Source organism: Chelonoidis abingdonii, chromosome 9 (assembly GCF_003597395.2).
Source record: "Chelonoidis abingdonii isolate Lonesome George chromosome 9, CheloAbing_2.0, whole genome shotgun sequence".
In the NCBI taxonomy this organism is placed as follows: Eukaryota; Metazoa; Chordata; order Testudines; family Testudinidae; genus Chelonoidis; species Chelonoidis abingdonii.
Genome location: NC_133777.1, coordinates 57,265,674 through 57,281,558, shown reverse-complemented (window position 1 = coordinate 57,281,558; position 15,885 = coordinate 57,265,674). Strand labels below are relative to the sequence as shown.

Below are 15,885 nucleotides of genomic sequence, written 5' to 3'. Positions count from 1 at the left end.
GAACACTGACAAATGGATCGCAGTAAACCAGTCTGGTTCACCTGTGTATTAGTATTGTTAATATAAATTAGAGTTAGAAGAACATTTAGGGTTTAGACTTTATGGAATGCTTGTAGAATGCTTCATGTATTAATCTGACTTATAATATCTGTATCCCATGTTATAAGATTTATTTAAGTGTTTGCTCTGTAAGTATAAAAATGTTTGCTAACACTGTAAACCCCGCACCCCAGTCAGGGGAGAAGCATTACCAAGGGTGAAATACTAGTTCACCACAAGAGGAGTTAGCTCCTCCCCAGCAAAAGAAGGTTTATAGACACCAGACAAGCCATTGTGGAACATCAGTAGACAAAAGACTTTGTTGATTGCTTCCCCCACATTCTTGAAGAGGGTAATGTGCACAAATGCTCCTCCCATCCCAGCTTGAAAGCTGTGGGAAGGGGATAACAATCCTTTTTATGTGGAATTGTTATCCCTGTGCTGCTTGAACTCTGAGGGGTGAAGACTTCTAAGCATAAGCAGGGGGCTCCCAGCTGTTTAGTGTGGACATCTAAAGGACATCTAAAGCTTGTATATTATAGTAGCTACTATTATCTGTTGGAACCTAAGACTGTATCCCATCTATGTATGTGTATGTTTACCTGCTTTAAGCTTGTAAATAACTCTTATTTCCTTTTCCTAATTAATAAATCTTTAGTTAGTTTATTACAAGCTACAAGCCTCTGTGATTTGAACCCTGAAATACAATTGATCTGCTCCTTTGGAATATTGAGTATTGTGATTTTTGGTGGAAGGGACTATCTATCACAAAGACAGGCTTGCCTGGGTGGCAAGATAGACTGGAGTGCCCAAGGGAACTGTCTGACTCCATGTTAAGGCTGTTCCAGTGCTTGAGGAGTTCACACTTGATGCTTGGTTGGTGAAATGTGATTACAGAACACACAACAGGGATTCGTGCTCTGTTTCTTGACAGTCTGCTTTGAGGTTGGTACTCTCAGTTGTGAGCCACTCCAGACAGCTTGACAAATACCATGAAAGATAAGCTGCCATGTTGAAGCAATCAGTTGAAAAGTATATAAGTCTCCATGCATATTTATTATTAAAGCCTCCTACAGAAGGGATTATATATTTCAGTAATACACAGAATATTTACAACTGTCCAAACTCCACATAACCAACGGCCAGGAAACAGGAATATTGATTAAGGATCAAATTTGAGAAATGCCTCAGATATTTTAATATAGCCAGTTTTAAAACTGCCAACTCCCATCTGCTTTCTCTTTGATCCATTCACAAATCAAGATTCTATGAAGCAAAAAGAACAGGCCTGATATTAATAAGCGTTCTTTGTGTTTGTATTTAAATGCTTTCTGTTCTTACAGTTCAACAGTTTTAAAACAGGTTTCATTTGAAAAAAGTAACTACTTTACATGTACAGCAGTTTAAAAAACACTGACATTTCACTGCCTCAGTTACCTAGTTTTCTAGTAGACTGGGATTTTCAAAGTAGCTCAAAGGAGTTAGGAGTCAATATTCCATTGAAATTCAATGGGATTTGAGCACCTAAACCCATTAACAGTTCCCTTTTAAAAAAAAACTCAGGAATATCTTTTAGAAAATCTTTTGATACAGACCATTTCTCCTTTCCCGTTTTCTATTAATATGCTATAACCAGTTTAAACCGCACTTGTTTTTAGAGCTACTTTGGTATTGAACTACCTGGCGTTAAGAACAGCCAAACTTTAACATATCCTAGTTAGGCAGGAAAATGAAAGATTATTCCATTATGGTTAGTATATAACTTCAGCAATAACTGAAGATCTGATGCTATATTTTTCCATAATGAATATTACAAATGATCTTTTTGCAACCATACACACTGAACTGTTTTCTAAGTCTCAAGTTATTACGATATACTGTGATGCCTACCAAAAACGTGTGTGGAGCTATAGTAACAGTACAGGATGGGATGACAGAGCATGTGAATGGAGTGACATCTGGATGGTTGTTTAGAAGCTTTTTTTTTTTTTAAAATATGTATATGTATATATAGCCTGATTTTGATGTTTGGTTTGCATGCTTCTGTGTGGTGAGCAAGTTCAGGGGAGAAACTAAGAGATCTGAGAATCCAGAGTGCTGTTTTCTACACAGACTCTAAAGGCAACAAAAAATTTTGGTAAAAAAATCATTCACTTGCTTTCTTAAGAGGAAACGTCATAAATCTCAAATAGTGTTGTCATCTATGTGCTGGTTTGCATAACTGCAGAAGGGTGGTATCCACCATGTAACTAACGAATAGAAATACCATCTGTTCATTACAATCCCCCCAAACCTCTCTGTTTGTTATCACTGATTAATCTGGCTGATTGCAGTAGCTCATATAATGTGGGATAACAAAAAAAAATGGCTTTTAAAACAGTGTATGCAATTAAAGCGTAAACTTTAAGAACAACAACTAATCCAAAATGGAAAGAAAGCAATCAAAAGGACTTCTAACAGGTGGAGATAAAGAGTAGGTAGGGAGAAGGTCTGTTGCCTTGAGAAACAGAGATTTAAAACAGCTGGCCCATTGGATATAATACCTTACAGCTGAAGGAATTGCAGCACAGCTGGATTATGTCTTGAAATACTGTGTATATATTCAAAACATCTGCATGTCCACTAACTAAAAATAATTTGCTAAGGAAAATATAGAGAGGAAGACTTATTTTATTGTTTGAAAAAAGTCACTATGAAAATGTCAAAAGTTTTGCACCAAGAACTAAGTGAATGCTAATTCACATATCAAATCTTCAGTCACAAATACAACTGGCAGGCACTGTTCAGGAAAAGCCAAGAATTCGTAAGCCTGGACTAAATTACCTTTGCCTCAGAGGGCTTGCACTCTCCCAGCCAAGAAATCACAGGTGTGCAGGAAACATACATCATCAAGGCCTACCTTACTGTATTTTGCTTACGGACAAAATGAGGACTTGAAAATATTCTACAGCCAATTCCTAGCCATCAGAAGCTAAGGTTCTACTCTCCCATCCAAAAGGCGTAAGATGATATAACTGACACCATTTATCTCCAAATACTCAAGATAAATCCTACAAGTCATTTTATTTATGGAGATGTTACATATGCAGATACCCCCCACACGTGAAAATGGGTGCCAAAGGAATGCTTGTAATAATGTGTATATAAATATATATCATAAATACAAATAATCTGTATATTATATATACATAAACATCATTTATGCACACTTCAAACATGCAATGAGAAAAAAATCAACATCCACAGCTAATTTAAACAAGCAATAAAATATTCAGGGTTAGCACAGAGCATTTACTACTCCACACAGAATTCTGTGGGCCAAAGATTTAGCTGGCTTTAAACCAGGTTCAAAAAATACATTAGCAAGTGTTAAGTACCGGAAAATTGTTCATGCAAAGAGCGTAGCTGGGTCTCTACATGCAAATACCTGATTGTGAAGGGAAAACAGATGACCACACACTTGAGTAAGTGGAAAACTGGAAAGTCACAGCTGAAAATTTGACATAGATATCATAGAATCAAGGAAATGTAAGGGTGAAAGAGACATCAAGAGGTCCTCTAGTTCCACCTCATGCACTGACGCAGGATTGTATGTTTCTTATGATAACCTTGTCCCATACCTAACTGATGCCACATTTGTAGCTTACCCTCTAGAGACATACTTAGTGATATATGAGTCATATACTACTCCTCTACTGGGTGCAAATCTCTCATTTCCAATTTATTATTTGTATTACCATAGCAACTAGGGGCCCTAGACATGGACCAGGACCCAAGCAGTGTGCAAACACAGAACAAAAAAACAATCCCTGCCCTAAAGATCTTATAATCTACATATAAGTTGAGAGACAACAGATGGATGCAGACAGACAGCGGAGTACAATGAGACAATATTAAGTATCAGAGGGGTAGCTGTGCTAGTCTGTATCCAAAACAACAACGAGGAGTCCGGTGGCACCTTAAAGACTAACAGATTTATTTGGGCATAAGCTTTCGTGGGTACGAAAGGTTATGCCCAAATAAATCTGTTAGTCTTTAAGGTGTCACCGGACTCCTCGTTGTTTTTATCAAAACAGAGTGGATACATATAAAACCTCACTAAAATTCATAAAGCTTTGAATTGAGACAGGGCTCAGTTTTGAGCAGACTTGACTAATCTGCATCAAGATCATGAAAAATTTGCTGTTTCATCTGATTTGTTAAAATTAAACCATTTCAGCTGCATTTCACTTTGAGATTTTGAGTTAGTTTGTTCAATTTTACATAAAATTCAGAGTGAAAAATCAATGCATGCAAACCTACATGAACTGAAAACAAACAAAATTAAATCTCTCATTTCCAATTTATTATTTGTATTACCACAGCAACTAGGGGCCCTAGACATGGACCAGGACCCCAGGCACTGTGCAAACACAGAACAAAAAAACAATCCCTGCCCTAACAGATCTTATAAACAAAATTAAAGGAAACCCCTAGAGAGATCAAATCAAAAGCACAGCGGGCCAGATCCTCAACTTGTGGAAACTGGAGCAATGATTTACACCAGCTAAAAATCTTGGCCCCATATATTTAAAAAATAAGGAATCCATCTACTAAATCTTGGGAATTCAAAGATCAGGCTAAAACTACGTCCTCTTTCTGTTGACCCATGAACCAGACTTAAACAAGGTCTACATCTTGCTCATGAACCAGACTCCAATAATCTTCTTTGATGAGGCTAAGAAGGGGAAAATATAAACTTGCTAAACTTGTGAAGAAAGATATAGTGACTTTTAACTGAGCAAGCAATGTTTTAATGGCAATAGATGGGAATATAGACAATATACTAGCAACAAAATAACGAGTAAGCAGCAGATGTTAATTATGCAGTTAGGAAGTTTATGAAATAATACAATATCTGGAAATGTACTGAAAAACAAGATATACTGTATTTGAATCAGAGCAAGGGAACTACTAGGAACCAAAATTGCAGACATCCTCAAAAACTGTAAACAGACAATCAGAAGGCATTGTGATCAGTCTGTCATTTGTTATCGGCTGCAAGCTTCAGTTCCAGACTTATAATGTATATGCCTTTGTATTGCAATATTTTGGGTACATAGATCTACAGCATCTGCTCTCAGTGGACCTCTACAGTATCATAACACATAAGGATAAACTTGATATTCTTTGTTAAATGTGTATCTTCACTTTTGCTTTTTTAATTCACTCTTCATGTTATTTGAATGTATAGTTTGATTTTGGTTTATTTTGCTGTTGCACTGTGCAGATGCTTCTGTCATCTAAAAGACAGCAAAGATATTCTCTGAAGTGCCTGAATGAATACTGGCATTGCAGAGACAGGCCAGGTACTTGGGTCAGCACTACTTGGATATCTTACTCCAAGAAGCAAGTCAATTATATTCGGGGGTGGTTTTTTGTTTCTTTTGTTTTGACAGGAGTACGACAATGCAAAAGTTGCCCTGAAACCTTGTCAGAAATGATATGGTGATCTGGCTGTGCTGATCTATTACACAACTTTGTAAGTAGCACAAGATATGTACATTTACATCAAAGTGCCAATTTTTCAATCTTGATAGTAGAGATGGACTGCATACGGGATTTCATTCTGTAACAAAATGAAATAAACTTCCCCTTATCTCAGTCTCCACACTTCAGGGAGGTTTGGATAAAAGGTTCTAGTTTCTACCTGCAAATATATAATTAAATTTTAAAAAGGCATTATTTTCATGGCAAATATAATAGAGAATACAACCTTTTGGCAACCCAAAGGAAGCATTAGGCCCTCTGATTTTAAAAAGTCAAGAGGAGCTATGGGAAATGCAGCCAGTTTGCAATATACAACATATTCCTGCTTCCTGAGAAAATTGATGGGACTTGGAAACTTGTGTAAATTATCCTGGGAGCTCCCACTACTTTAAAGTAGACAATACTATAATATACTTCAGATAAGGCTAAGCCCACAGTGTAATGGGCCTTCAATCAGGCACCAAATGAAGCAGTCCAAATTGTCAAAAATGACTTCAGCACTTCAGAGTCTAAGCCCTGTTGCTCTGAAGGAGAGGTTCTTAAGTCCCTATGCCACTTTTGAAAATAGCACATAAGTAATTTTTTCAAAAGCACCAAAGTATGAGGGTAAGCATTCTGTGCATGACTATACAGACCCTTCCCAGATTAAAGAGGTAAAAGCAAGTGACTCAGTGATCCTGAAGGGTAAGTAAGTGGTAACAGAAAGTGGTAGCAAGGCAGGTGTCAACGATGCAGATGCTGGTCATTTAACTAACTGGAGTTGGTAATACAGCTAAGAATGGCTTGTGCAGCAAAGCTTTCGAGGGCAGATTGACTGAAGTTCAAGACAGACAGCACTTAGCAAACTTGCAGCATTTCCAGGAAGAAGTGTCCTGAGGTCACCAGTCTTGGGGAGATTCAATTTGCTAACTGGTCGGATCTAAGGATACTCGATAAAATCTATTCAATGGGTCTCCAAGGGCTCTATCCCTTTTAGTGTGGTACAGCTCACATGATTTCCTCTCAGGCCCAAACCCTCTCCTTTGCACAAGTCTGAGTAAATGAGCTTGCATACAAACACTCCACAGGTGTCCAGCGGACAGAATCCTCCACAGATGAGAAAGCACCAGTAAAGCTGCTCTGCAGTTCCAGACCACTGGCAATATTGCCTCTAAACACCCTCCAGTCCCTTGTTGTATTTAATTATGGATCCACAAGCAGGGCTGGCTCTAGCCATTTCGCCGCCCCAAACACAGAGGCACGCCACAGGGGGCGCTCTGCCGCTCGCCGGTCTCGCGGCTCTGGTGGACCTCCCGCAGGCGTGCCTGTGGATGCTCCACCGGAGCTGCGGGACCAGTGGACCCTCCGCAGGAATGCCTGCGGAAGGTCCACTGGAGCCGCCTGCCGCCCTCCCGGCAACCGGCAGAGCGCCTCCTGCAGCATGCCACCCCAAGCACGCGCTTGGCGTGCTGGGGCCTGGAACCAGCCCTGTCCACAGGTAATGCCACCATTGCTTCTTTAGCCTTGTCTCTACACTTCCTCCACAATGAAACAGCTGAACGGTTTCTTGGCCTGCCATTTCCCACCGACTTTATCTGGTACCATCTGATAAACCTTGTTGCTATATTATTCACACCTCTCATTCACTGATAAAGAGACTTTTAAAAGATCAATTTCATTCCCATTTAGATTTGTTATAATTGTATTAATCAAGATGAGCTCCTTTACTTGTGCACTGCAGGATCTCCATACAATTCACCATTAATTACTTAACCAAGCCATTATTACAGAGTGCTACTTATTAATTTTATGACCTGTTATACTAAGCTGTCTTTGTTGAATCACGAACAGTCAAACTTCTCATTAGAAATCCAGCAAAATAAGTATGTATAAATAAATGCAGCGGTCTAAAGAGCAGAATGACAAAATCCCAAGAATGAGGAATAAGAAGCATTTATGACATGCCAAAGTTATACCAAGTACAGTATCTGCGGCACACTTTAGCAAGTAATAGATTTCATTTTGTTTAGAGCCCATATGCATTTAAAAGCACAGGAGGTAAATCCCCCCTTCCTTGAGTAGCTGGGTTTGGCAACAGAGAGGTCCAGGGAAGCAAGGATGGAAGAAATATTCCACAGAACAGGAAGTAGCAGGAGCAGCACTATTCTAAAGCTGCCACTGCAGCTTCAAGGTTGCAGTAGCCTCCATTCAGGTCGCTCACTCCCAGCCATGCTGCAACCCTGCTCCAGGAATCAGAAAAACTTTTCAGGTTTTGATTTTTTTCTCCCCAAAGTAGAAAAATTTCAAAAAGAAGCAAATTCTCTATTTTGTCAAAAAAACAAAACAAAACACCTTTGCTGAAAGCTGGTCTCCGAAGCTTTTCCTTGCGAGCTAGTTCTCCTTAACCTACAATGCCCCAGTTTTGAAGCTTTGGTCTGCAAAATTGGAAACACTTATTTTAAAAATCGGGGACACTGTAGGTCAACTATAATTAGCCACCAGAAGCAAACATGCTGGGAACATCACACCTCCCAACCTGTCTTGTTGGTAAGATGTGAGCTCTTCACGAAGCCTGCCTGTAAACTGTAAAACTGTAAAAACTGTAAAAATCCCAAACAGTACATTCTTAAAAATTTCACATTCAACAGAATAAGGGCTCAGTTACGCCTCCCTCTCTGCAGGGTCCCTACCAGAGAACGAGGAAGCCCTTCCCTGGCTCCCCATGCTGGTTTAGCAAGGCCAGGGTGGAATGCAGGAGGGGCACAAGAGCAATCTCTCCCACCTCTCCTAATTAGAATGCTGGAATAACTCCCACAGCAGCTACACTTATTGAACCAGCACAGATTGCAATGCTGCCCACACGGTACCCAGAGCACCTTTGCCCTTTCAAAGACACATTCGTCTCCCCGAAGCCTCACGTGCATCAAATCCCCTCCCTAGCACAGATGACGCTATTACAAGCCATAAATAAGCCCTGTATGTTTAGCCTTTCAAATTCCAAACACATACTATTTTAAAAGCCTAGTAGCTGAAAGCCCTTTCCCCTGTTACTTTTCTGCCAAGTCCTGAGTTCAGGGTTTTGTGTTTCCTCTGCATTATCAGTCACATCTAAACCAGTGCTGGTGATGCTATATCAGGGGTTTACCAACTAATATATCACTAGCAAATGGAACTGAAGGTGAACCAATGGCCATACTTGGCAGATGGTGCATCAGAAAAGAACTGATTTTCAAACTTTTGTGTTTCAACGTGTATTTGGAATGTGTGTCATTACCTGTGTGTTCTGCTATAGAGGTAGGATTTTGATTGATTAAGAAGCACTTCATTTCACCTTTAAACCTGCACAACTTTTCTGATAATGAACTAGAATCTTCAACTATGCCACCCCTCTTCCCCACCAAAAAATAGCATTAGTTCATCTGCCTTGACAGATTCTATTTTGATCAGATAAACCCATACATTTTTAAAGGAATTAGCAGTTCTGCTTCTTCTTGAACCTTCAGTTACCTATTTTTAAGCCATCAAAATATATTAGAGGTTCTCTTTAGGTTAAAGAAACTTTTCCCCCAATCCAAAACAAACATGATTACAATTACATTTGATTTAAATAATTAGAACATTTGTTGTTATGGTAATTTTAAAATGGCTTGCTGTTTTTATTATACTCCTTTTATTCAGACTTTTTCTTTTTACAATATGACTTTTCTCCCAAAACCTGGCCTTAAATCCATCTTGTGCCATTGTTCCTCCAACATCAACTAGTATTCTTCATTAGAGAATCTAAATTGGCAGGGTTTATAGTCCCTTTCATATGGTTTTTTTTAATAAAGACAGAAGTTTGTGTTGGAGCAGAAGTATGTAAAATACACTTCAGAACTGCAACTGCACCAATCTAAACAAGGGAGAAATAAAAAAATGTGTATTTTTTTTTAATAATACTAATTATACATAACTCACCATCAAGGCTGGGCTGTAAATCATGGTTTAGCTGCTCTCACTGCTTCAACATAAACACTAGGGGCAAAATGCTCCCCTCTCAATCCCTCTTCATTGGGATTGTGCAATGTGGGGGAAGGAAAGAGAAACGGTGGAAGCTGTGTGTTAAGTCCCTTGAGTTGTCTCTGTTAGCTCAGAGCAGAAGAAACAGGGCTGCTGTGGGGAAGGGGCTGGGGGTGCAGAGGAGGTGGTCTAAGTAGAACCTCCTCCGAGCAGCAGCACACATACTGCCTACTGTATGCTGTCAGCTGTAGCATGCATACAAGGAGATGGGGCCAGACCGCTAAGCTTGTGTATCATTAGGGTTGCCACCTTCTAATTGCACAAAACCAAACACCCTTGCCCCACCTCTTACCCTGGGTCCTTCTCCGAGGCCCCGCCTCTGCCCCACCCCTTCTCCAAGGCCCCACTGCCTGCTCACTCCGTCCCTCCTCCCTCCATCATTCACTCTCCCCCACCCTCATTCACTTTCACCGGGCTGGGGCAGGAGGTTGGACTCTAGAACAGGGTGTGGGCTCCAGGGTGTGGGCTCCAGGGTGGGGCCAGAAATGAGGGGTTCTAAGTGTGGGGGGGAGGCTCTGGGCTGGGACAGTGGGGTTGGTTGTGGGAGGGATCCAGGGTGGGACCAGGGACGAGGGGTTCAGGAGGGGGCTCAGTGCTGGGGCAGGGAGTTGGGGTGCAGGAGGAGGTGTGGGCTGTGGGTGGGGGAGTGGGGCTGGGGATGAGATGTTTGGGGTGCAGTAGGAGGCTCTGGGATTGGGGGTGGGACTGAGAGGTTCAGAGTGTGGGAAGGGAATCAGCCCAGGGGTTGGGGTGCAGGAAGAGCTATTGGATGTGGGCTCTGGGAGGTAGGTGGTTGGGGTACAGGAGGGGGCTCAGGGCTGGGGCAGGGAACTGGAGTTTGAGGATTTGGACTCTGGCCAGGTGGCAGTTACCTCAGGCAGCTCCTGGAGTTGGCTGGCATGTCTGGCTCCTAGAGGTCTCTGTGTACTGCCCACACCTGCAGACACCGTCCCCGCAGCTCCCATTGGCCACGGTACCCAGCCTATGGGAGCTGCAGAGCTAATGTTTGGGGCAGGGACAATGTGCAGAGCCCCCATGGCCACCCCTGCACCTAGGAGCCAGACATACCAGCTGTTCTGAGTAGCCGCCAGAGCCAGGGCAGGAAGGGGACCTTAGCCCCGCTGCACAGCCAACTGGACATTTAGTGGCCCGGTCAGTGGTGCTGATCAGAGCCGCCAGGGTCCCTTTTCAACTGGGTGTCCTGGTTAAAAACCAGACACCTGACAACCCCTATGAATCATGATCCTTTGGGGCCATCTTGTGTGGAGAGGCCTCTGTCTTAGCACTCATGCTAGGAGTGTACCTTGCACTGCTTCTTCATGATTGCACAATGTGGTGGCTGAAAGGGGTACAGCTCTCTGGGTTTTCCCCTCAGTGCCACCACACAGACAGGGCAGAATTTAAATTAAGACAACACAACACAACATCGACTGTAGAAACTTCCCTGTTGATGCTTTTAAATACAGAAGTATAACAAAATTGCAGCACGCTGCTGGAGTTAAAGTCAGGACTGAAGCCTTGGATAAACCAATGGTTAACCCCATTTCACCAATCAGGTGTCAGCAACTGGTTTAGCTGACCTGGTGTTGAGCTAAGTTTAGCTGTATGGGTAGGCAAGGTCAACTATGCCTCTCCTTACACCTGTTCAGCTAAAGCAGTTGATGAAATGATGCTATTTCTCAGCCCAGAGAAGGCATGAAGAGGCATGTGTCTATTCCTGGGTCAGGAGAAAAGGAATCCTTGCACTTTTGCCACACTCCTGGACCATAATGGGAGTTCCTGCCCCCCCAAAAAAGGCCAAGGAAGGACTGAAGAATTCAATCTTCTGCTCTTTCAAGATGGAGGTTTTGCCATTGTGCATTCAACTGGAGGAGTTTTATGGCTCTGCATGTAATGATTATCCATATAGAAGGATTAAAATGTGAGAGAGGGGAGTTGCCCAAATCAGTCCTTGTGACAGATTCCCCTGTTCTGGAGAACAGTATTGATACAGAGAGTGACTTTCTGTGATGTATGTGGTGAGTATGTTTGTAATTCATTACCTGGCAAACAGATAACAAGCAAGAAGTTATAGCTCAGAAAAATAAGCCACACTATTCTATGGCCAGCATACTGCATCTATGACCGATATATCACACTAAACTGTGGCCGATATATTGCATTCTCTTTCTGGAGGTATAGTACCTCTGAAAGTTCTTAGAGTCTCAAATCAATGAAAGCTTAAGGCACATACACTTCAAGCAGTGGAAGTTTGGGAAAATGTCACGCCTATTTAAATGATCAAACGATTGTTCCTTACAGTATTTTACAGGGCTAAGCCATGAAAGTTTAGAAATGAAAAGATTATGAGTTAAGCTTCAGCTAAATGAGGGTAGTTCCTCTTATATCCAAGTATCACTAACAACTACAGCCTGTCAATACTTCTAAATTCTTAGATTCCTAAATTGCTTTATGCAAGACTTCCAACAAAATTATAATTTCACACTCAGTAAATAAAAGGGGGGAGATTGAAACAAGTGTCATTTTCATTATAAGAGACTTGCACGGATATACATATTTTTGCTGAAACTTACTTTATCCGACTCACCAGGTGATATTGTAAATAAGCAACCTTTAGCAGTAGGACAGCTCCCTCATATATATATTATATTTTATATATATATAAAAGCAAGATTAACGTGATTAAAAATATGTGAACCACAGATTTTTTCCAGCACTGAGAACCTCTTCCAAGTTGTGCACTTTGAGAAGTGGTATAGAAAAAGAGAAGCCCTGTACTAAGCCAGCTTGCTGGGACCCTCCCTCGCTGAAATGAAATCTTACTTCCTGCCTCCCCCATACAGCAGGTTGATTTGTATTCCATGTCAGCAGGCCCACATGTTCACCTTCAAAGGAGTCACAATTTACCATCTCTGGGCTTTTACAAAAATCAATAATATTCTACCTCCTCTTCAAAGCTAACAGCAGCAACAACACATCTTTTAAAAATATTTGTTCTTAGAAACAGTCAGCCAAGAAGTTGTAAAGACTCATTCCCTAATTGCACCATAATTTTTTTCAAACGCAGGTTGTAGTGGGGAACAATGGGAAGGAAGAGGACTTCTGTTAAAATATAACTGGCTTCAGTATGGAGGAAAGAAACAATCAGCCTTCCAAATGTGTTTCATGCACTTTAAGAATTCCATTTCCTGAATGTGTATTTCAGCATATTCTGTCCTACTCCACTTCCATTTAAAAACAGGCCTTTTATAAATTAAGGCCCCAATCTTCCAGTTCAGATTATGTAGCATTTCAGTAGGTCTTCTCAGGTACCTAAGTTCTACTCAACATGAGGGGTGCAGAATTGCAACCCAAGAAGAAATTGGTGCATTTGAAAATGCATCACTGTATTTATTATTAATAATAATAATTATTATTATTATTATTCAGGAGATTTTTATAATCCAATCTAGTCACTAGCTAGTAGATGAATTTCCCTATACTAAGTAAGGAATGTTTGTGAGTCTCAATTTACAGTGCTGCACAGACACAAATCATTAGTTAAAAATTATTAAACATCAATATGAAACAATTTCTCTCTCTCCATGTGCTAGACATTTTTGGAGGAGGAGGGAGAAAAAAATAAATCAATCTTTGGCTCAGAGACACTAGACTCCCGAAGTGACAAAGAGAATCCTTATGACATTCTAAGAAAAATCTTAGGAATTTTTTTCCTGTTTGGATTAGGGAAAGGAATGCTACTCCAACAACTGCATAGTGCTGAACCTGGGATTAAGTAAAACATACACAAGTAGCTAATTAGTAGGTTCAGTCCAGAGGATTTACCAGTATAAAAGATCTCTAAATGGAAGACATACACAAAACAGGCAACATTGTGGCTACACTGACTTCAGGTTTTAAAGGGGTAGAGTGTGACAGTAAAATACCTGTTTGCATTAATGACTATTATAGATAGCTCCATTGGAACCTGCCACTGTGATTCAAAAGCCTGACGCAGAGAGAGAAATTCCTACAGACATTAACCAAAAGAGAGGGTCACAGTATCGAGTAAAGTAGATTTAGCTACTAAAAAGGCATCTATTCAAGTTAGTCTGGCTGTGGCAAAACGTGTTACTTCAACTACTGAAAGCTGCATTATGTAGAAGAAGGGGGCAGCTGAAGAAGCAGAAAGCACAGCTAGTAAGAAAAAAAACTAATTAAATCATCCAAATACATTCTCTTCCCTGGATTGTGAGTTTCTCAGGGCAGGGTCCATCTCTTTGCTGCATATTTCGCAGTGCTACCGCAATCCAAGTGACAGAAATAATACAGGGCTCTCTATAGCTGAGACCAGCCAGAATGAGGGGCCTGAGGTAAAGATTTAAAAGAAATACTAAAAGAGAAAAATGGATGGATCAACAAACTCTTCTTAACATCCTCCACTTTCAAAGTTCAGGGTGACAGTTTCTGCTACACTCAGAGGTGCACCACACAAATCACAGCCCATTGGGAAGTGGGACAGTGATGACTTTAAGTCTCTTTTGCTCCCTTGTAATCCGGAGCTGCTCCAAAAGCTGGAACATAATGGGCCAACAGCACTGTCTAGAAACTCCATAGTGCTGCAGTCCAAACCCTGAGACACCACCTACACCAGATCGTATGAGTGGTACCTCAGAAGCAGCCTGCTGGCTGTCTTCCACAACCTCTACAACCTGAGAAATCCTCCTGCAGCCAGACACAAGGCTTTTTAGGCCTCTCCAGTCCTTTTACCCAGGAGTCAGCAGGGAGGGTCTTACCCTGATAGTGCACATATTTCTCTGCACTTGAGTTCTCTTTGTTCCACTGATGTCTTCACCGCCTTTTTGAAAAAGTTAATAAAGCATAACATAAACTAGCCTCCTCTGAGCCCACAAAGAAATATTTGAAGACTATGTTTCTATATACACCATAAATATTTATACAGTGATAATCACAGATCTCGCCTGAGGGGGGGCCCAACCATTGCTTACACGAAGATGAATAAATAAATAATTTCAACCTCAAAGTTCAAAAAAAATGTCTCTAGAAGAGAGGGGTTCCAACCCCCCTCAGCTCCGGACCATCTTCCTACTAGGGATGCCAAGCCACTAGTAAGCTGCTGCTGCTTTTATATTCCAGGGTGTTCAGTTCTAGTCCCAGCTGAGCAAATTCCTAGCACAGTTATCCTCTGCTATTGCCCACCCCAACTGCTGAAGATGTCCATAGAAAGAGCATGCATTATGACTATCCAGAGAATCTCGAGTAGGATGTGTAAGAATCATGGGCAAGATGCTAATCTGATGTAAAATTGTTTAGCTCCATTTATTTAAATGGAGTGACACTCTGTTTACACCAGTTGAGGACATAGCCCCCAAATGTAAGAAAGCAGAAGAGAAGATACAGACTTTAAAAACAGTCCCCTCTAGTTGTACTAACTAAGGAGGTAACTGCGAAATAGGCTTTATCATGAGTCACGTATACCTACTGTGGATGAAGAGAGGAAGGTCAACAGGGTTTAAGGACAGTTAAAACCTGTTGATATTTCCTGGGTTAAAGATGTTTCCCTTTCCAAATGCAGTACATGTAATAACTATAAAATGGATTTAATTTCTTACCTTCTGCAAAAGGTTCCCACTCATAAAGTCGACCCATAAATGGTTTGTTGTTGTATGATGCACACTGTACCTCTCTGATATTTCTGCTGCTTTCAGGACACATCTATTACAATATAGAACAGGGGTGTTATATTATATTTCCAGTGAGATCACTATCACTTTCTTCTTTTTAATTACTTTTAAAGATGTCCCAAGCTCAGATCCAAAAAGCTACATTACAGGGGCACCTTTTCTGCAACATAGATTAGGAATTAGAAGCACAGGAGAGGAATTGTGGCTGTCCTGTGCAGTCAAATCTGTTCTCCAGTAGAAATCTTGCCAGGAGGGGCACCTCACCAGCAAAAGTCACTAGTGAATATGTCTTTGAGCAACCATCATGTGGATTGCCTGGCCCTTTCCATATTCCATAGACAGAAGCAGGTAGTGAACACATTGGGGCTAAGCGTGCCAATTGCCTCAGCTACTTTGTGCAGCATGTGGAATAGCACTACTGCAGTGACTTATGTACTTGCTCAACAAAAGGCATGCAAGAGATTCTGCTACAGGGGATCATTAGTATTGCTTGGTAGGATCAGGTCTCACGTAGAGCTGAGTGCGTATTGCTGGGGGTTTGATTAACTGGCAGTTCCGAATTTAAAAAAAGTCAGGTCCAACTGAATCCAAAAAT

The 15,885-nt window shown here is 41.1% G+C and overlaps 1 protein-coding gene across 1 annotated transcript in view; it reads right to left on the bottom strand.

The window, feature by feature from the left end:
• Positions 1 to 15,885, bottom strand: part of THSD4 (thrombospondin type 1 domain containing 4) — a 610,875-nt gene that overhangs the window by 538,051 nt on the left and 56,939 nt on the right. Inside the window, exon 3 of the mRNA XM_075069580.1 lies at positions 15,219 to 15,321. Coding sequence (XP_074925681.1) covers positions 15,219 to 15,321 — 103 coding nt within the window. The remainder of the gene's footprint in view (positions 1 to 15,218; positions 15,322 to 15,885) is intronic.